Below are 5,872 nucleotides of genomic sequence, written 5' to 3'. Positions count from 1 at the left end.
AAAAAAAAAAAAAGAAGAAGAAGTCTCCAAGTGTTCTTGATGTCTGCCTACACCAGCCAGTCTCCTCCTGGATGCTTTTGGATCAAGCTATAGAGACTTTCTAATACCATGTATGCCTGGATGCTGCTATGCTTCCCACTCTGATGATAATGGGATGAACCTCTGAATCTGTAATACAGCCCAAATGCATGTTGTTCTTTATAAATGTCTTGAACATGAGGTCTATTCAGAACAATTGAAACCATAACTAAGATATTATATATCTGGTTTGGACATAATCTTAATTCAAGTTGCTGTTATCTGCTCTTGTGTTAGTTTGGTAGGTGTTTGATTCCTTGGATTTTGTTATAATTCCTGGTTCTTAGGATGGTGTGGTAGTTGTGGGTTGCTTGGTAGACAAGGAATCTGAGATCATCCCAAGTATGGCCACTGGGGATCCTGCATAAAAAGTGTTTCTAGGTATTCGTAGCAGTCACTATGGGGTGGGGAAGGCTAAAAAGGGTGTTGACTGAGAGAATCAACAGGATGGAAGGACCTGGGTGCATCACTTGGGTCTGTTTAGAGTAATGAAAACGGGGACAGATAGCAAAAAGGTTCCACAACAATCAGTCTACTAAAGAGCTGAGAATAAGACTGGGTAAATGGGGGTTGGGGATTTAGCTCAGTGGTAGAGCGCTTGCCTAGCAAGCACAAGGCCCTGGGTTCGGTCCTCAGCTCTGGAAAAAAAAAAAAAAAAGACTGGGTAAATGGACATAAGGGTGAGAGTAAAAGTGAATGTAATCTACCTTATTCTCTGGCAGGTCCCCAGAGGTGATCTGAAGGAGTTGACAGTAAGGACAAAACAATAGGGCTGTGAAAAGTCAATAAAAAATATCATTTGGCTTGTTCCATGTAGATACCAAAATGAAGACGATGGTAAATTCACATGACATTTCCCCTTCTTATGATATCATTAATAGCATTGTTAGTCATGTCACAAGGATACAACTATCTAGATGAGGTAACCCAGCCAAAATGGCAAGATATCTAATGATTGTGTTCTCCTTCCTGTTATTTCCCTACAGATTAAAGTAATCCCATCCACCACTGGGACATTCCAGAATCCATTATAGAAGACAATTTGCCCAATGCTGGATGCCATACAAAAAACCTGAAATTGGCAAGTGAACTCCTTACAGATGGCCCACCATCCTACTCAAGGGTGATGTGTGTGCTCTGATGAGTCACAGCCCCATAACTTCATCTGCTGACATGGTTTCTCATGTGTTTCATTGCCATAATCCTCATTTATTTGACTTGGTGTTAGTGTTAATGTTAGTAGACTCTAGGAGATCCTCACTGGCTATAGCCTAATATAATTATGCCCTTTGTGGAATCTTACCTATATGATAAATTTACTGGAGATCAACATGAAGATGAACTTTCATGAATAAATATTGTTTAATGTGTATTAATGATTATATAATTCATGATTTTATTCAAATAACTTTAGAAACAAACTTTAAGGAGATGGTTTTAGTTGTTTTTCCAGAAAGATATGCTAACGTTATACTGAAACATAAAACATACCCCCTCCTCATAGAATAGCAAATAAGAACTTCATAAAAAAAGAATACTGTGAGTTTTATAAGTTGAACTAAGAAGAGAATGAGATTTGAGACACGTTTATGATGAAGGAAAAACATTCATTCCATGTTAGGTCTAAGAAAGAGGCTAAAGATGTACATTATGATAAAGCAGAGTCATGTGAAATTGTTTCTTTGAGTGTACAATAAGCTTGTAGAATGAAACAGTGATTTTTACTACCCCTGTAAAGGCGTTTTATGTAACATTTTAACTATGAAGTAACTTTTTCTTACATAGAGAACATTTTGTCTAAAAAGCTTTAAAAATCTGAAATCAGAACTAAAGATGTTTGTGGACCTTTTCTGCTTCACCCAAGGAGTATTTCTGTGTATGTGTCTGAATTTCCTTCCTTCCTTCCTTCCTTCCTTCCTTCCTTCCTTCCTTCCTTCCTTCCTTCCTTCCTTTCTTTNTTCTTTCTTTCTTTCTTTCTTTCTTTCTTTCTTTCTTTCTTTCTTTCTGTCTGTCTGTCTGTCTGTCTGTCTGTCTGTCTGTCTTTCCTTCCTTCTTTCTCTTCTCTTCTCTTCTCTTCTCTTCTCTTCTCTTCTCTTCTCTTCTCTTCTCTTCTCTTCTCTTTTCTTTTCTTTTCTTTTCCATTTCTTTTCTTTGCTCTCATTCTCACAAAGATTTAAAGAACTTTGAGTCTCTTGCCTGGCCAGGGAGAAACACCTGTGAGTCAAAGAGAAAAGACCCCAAATAAGTAGATTTTTCTTCTTACTTTTCCACTGCTATCAATAGGAGTCAATTGAAAGAACCCATTAGGTTCTGGACCTAAGAAGAATGAGAGAAATTAAGAGCAGAGGTCATTAGCATTTTACTGTCTTCCAATCAATTGTCCACCCTCAATACCTGATCCGGTCATGGTTGGCCACCAGCAGCTACACTTGTCATTCAACTCATCATCTGATGTCAGAAAATGACCTGAGGATCTACCCTTATTTGTAGATGATGTCATTACTTTTGTGTGGTAAAACTTTTGGCAAAACCTGAGAGAAAGAAGCAGAGAAACTTCTGTGATTCAGAAGACCTAGATCCTGGTACCTGTAAATATTGGCCAGACATTACTTTCTCAGAGAATTTATGGTAGATGTCCTCAACTAGACTAAGAACAAAAAGAATAATAAGGTCAGAATATCTTGAGGTAGTGAAAAGAAGTTGTAGAAATGACACAAACTGAACGTACATAGCTAACAAAGAGGTTTCAAAGACATGATGGCTGTTTGGTAAGCTCTCAGGCAGCCATAATCCTAATGGAATATGTCTTGGAAAATAGGAGGAGATGGGGAAGAGGACAGAAAAAAAATCTCACCAAAATGAGACTGGAATGCAGTACCCAAAATCTCTTCAGACTTGCACCAAATGTTAGATTAGGGTTAACTGAGATAATTCAAAAGTAAAAGAAATCTGACAGACATTAGCAAAAGGAAAATTATTCCTTAAACAGAAAAATGGAGAAGCACAGTCTCTTTGCAGAAGTACATACTGTGCTAATATCTTTCAGAGGGCTTATGATTTTACATGGCCATAAATTGTTGGGATGGGATATTCTATATGAAAGTTAGTACTACATCTTCTCAAAGTGATGGACAAAAGAACATGGAAACTTTGTGGATTGAAGCAGCCCAAAGGTGTCACCAGTGAAGTCAACTTTCCAGTTCAGATTCAAACCTGGGCTCTCAAAATATTACCTCAATAATGAATATTACCATTTTCTTTAATTTTAAAAAAATATGTACACTTCGTACAATTCCTACTTGAGTTATCTTTCTTTCATTCGATATTATATTACATATATATTTCCATTCTAGAAGTTTTACATTATATTACTAAACTTTTGTAACAATAATTAGAATCTCATCAATATGAACTATGAAAGTTTTATAAATTTTGCTGTTTATGAAAGGTAAAACTTAATTAATTTTCCCTGAATGCTTTCTTGTCTTTACAGCCAAGTGCTCTAATTCCACTTTGGTGGTTATCTAAAAATTTTTTATAAATACAAAGGAGATAATTGAACTAATCTTAAATTCATATTATATTCACCTACTTTTAAAATCTATATTGATATGGGATATACCCCATAACAATAACTTTAAATGGCATTAAGATTTATACTTTTGAATTTATTAATCATTTTATTCATTAACATATAAATGATATCCCCCTTCCCGGTTTCCCCCTTCCCAAACCACCTTCCAGTCTCTATTCCCTTTTGCCTCTATGAAGGCGATCTTCTACCCATTCACCCACTCACCAACACCTGCCTTACTGCTCTAGCATCTCCATGAATATGAATATGAAGCTCCATAGGACCAAAAGCCTCCCCAAGAACTGATGACAGATAAGGTCATTCACTGATGCATATGTAGGTGGAGCCATGGATCCCTCCATGTACAGTCTTTGGTTGATGGTTTAGTCCCTGGGAATACTGGGTAGTCAAGTTAGTTGATATTGTTCTTCTCATGGTGTAGCAATACTCTTCAAAACCCTTCTTTCATTCTTTCCCTCTCTCCTGTTGGGGTACCAGTGCTCAGTCAATGGTTGGCTGTGTTGGAAAAGCTTCACAGAGGAAAGCTATAACAGTCAGCAAGAACTTCTTTTCATCAGTAATATTGTTGGGGTTTGGTGTCTGCAGATGGACTGCCAAGGGTGTGGTAGTCTCTGGATGGCCTTTCTATCAGTCTCTGTTCCATCTTTGTCCCATTTTTTTAAAATTGGGTGTTTTCCTCATTTACATTTCCAATGCTATCCCAAAAGTCCACCATACTCACCCCCTCACTCCCCTACCCACACACTCCCCCTTTTTGGCCCTGGCATTCCCCTGTGCTGGGGCATATAAAGTTTGCAAGTCCAATGGGCCTCTCTTTCCAGTGATGGCCGACTAGGCCATCTTTTGATACATATGCAGCTAGAGNCAAGAGCTCCGGGGTACTGGTTAGTTCATANTGTTGTTCCACCTATAGGGTTGCAGNTCCCTTTAGNTCCTTGGGTNCTTTCTCTAGCTCCTCCATTGGGGGCCCTGAGATCCATCCAATAGCTAACTGTGAGCATCCACTTCTGTGTTTGCTAGGCCCCAGCATTGTCTCACAAGAGACAGCTATATCTGGGTCCGTTCAGCAAAATCTTGCTAGTGTATGCAATGGTGTCAGCGATTGGAAGCTGATTATGGGATGGATCCCTGGATATGGCAATCACTAGATGGTCCATCCTTTTGTCACAACTCCAAATTTTGTCTATGTAACTCCTTCCATAGGTGTTTTTTTCCCAATTCTAAAAAGGGTCAAAATGTCCACACTTTGGTCTTTGTTCTTCTTGAGTTTCATGCGTTTATTAAATTGTATCTTATATCTTGGGTATCCTAAGTTTCTGGGCTAATAACCACGTATCAGTGAGTACATATTGTGTGAGTTTGTGATTGGGTTACCTCACACAGGATGATACCCTCCAGGTCCATCCATTTGCCTAGGAATTTCATAAATTCATTCTTTTTAATAGCTGAGTAGTACTCCATTAAGTAAATGCACCACATTTTCTGTATCCATTTCTCTGTTGAGGGGCATCTGGGTTCTTTCCAGCTTCTGGCTATTATAAATAAGGCTGCTATGAACATAGTGGAGCATGTGTCCTTCTTATTAGTTGGGACATCTTCTGGATATATGTCCAGGAGAGGTGTTGCTGGATCCTCCTGTAGGACTATGTCCAATTTTCCGAGGAACCGCCAAACTGATTTCCAGAGTGGTTGTACAAGCTTGCAATCCCACTAACAATGGAGGAGTGTTCCTCTTTCTCCACATCTTCGCCAGTATCTGCTGTCACCTATTTTTCATCTTAGCCATTCTGACTCGTGTGAGGTAGAATCTCGGGATGTTTTGATTTGCATTTCCCTGATCATTAAGGATGTTGAACATTTTATCAGGTGCTTCTCTACCATTCGGTATTCCTCAGGTGAGAATTCTTTTTTCAGTTCTGAGCCCCATTTTTTAATGGGGTTATTTGATTTTATGGAGTTGACCTTCTTGAGTTCTTTATATATATTGGATAATAGTCCCCTATCCGATTTGGGATAGGTAAAAATCCTTTCCCAATCTGATGGTGGACTTTTTGTCTTATTGACAGTGTTTTTTGCATTGCAGAAGCTTTGCAATTTTATGAGGTCACATTTATCGATTCTCAATCTTACAGCACAAGCCATTGCTGTTCTATTCAGGAAATTTCCCCCTGTACCCATATCTTCGAGGCTTTTCCCTAC

At 38.4% G+C, this 5,872-nt stretch overlaps 1 protein-coding gene across 1 annotated transcript in view; it reads left to right on the top strand.

The window, feature by feature from the left end:
* LOC110290510 (olfactory receptor 8H1-like) overlaps positions 1-5,477 on the top strand; it is a gene marked incomplete at its 3' end in the record, with an annotated part of 6,024 nt that extends 547 nt beyond the window's left edge. The window contains exon 2 of the mRNA XM_021157063.1: positions 5,429-5,477. Within this exon, the coding sequence (XP_021012722.1) occupies positions 5,429-5,477 (49 nt within the window). The remainder of the gene's footprint in view (positions 1-5,428) is intronic.
* Positions 5,478-5,872: the final 395 nt, after the last annotated feature.

Source organism: Mus caroli, chromosome 2, assembly GCF_900094665.2.
Source record: "Mus caroli chromosome 2, CAROLI_EIJ_v1.1, whole genome shotgun sequence".
In the NCBI taxonomy this organism is placed as follows: domain Eukaryota; kingdom Metazoa; phylum Chordata; class Mammalia; order Rodentia; family Muridae; genus Mus; species Mus caroli.
The sequence above is the reverse complement of the archived record's forward strand: the minus strand, read 5'-3'. Positions and strand labels throughout refer to the sequence as shown.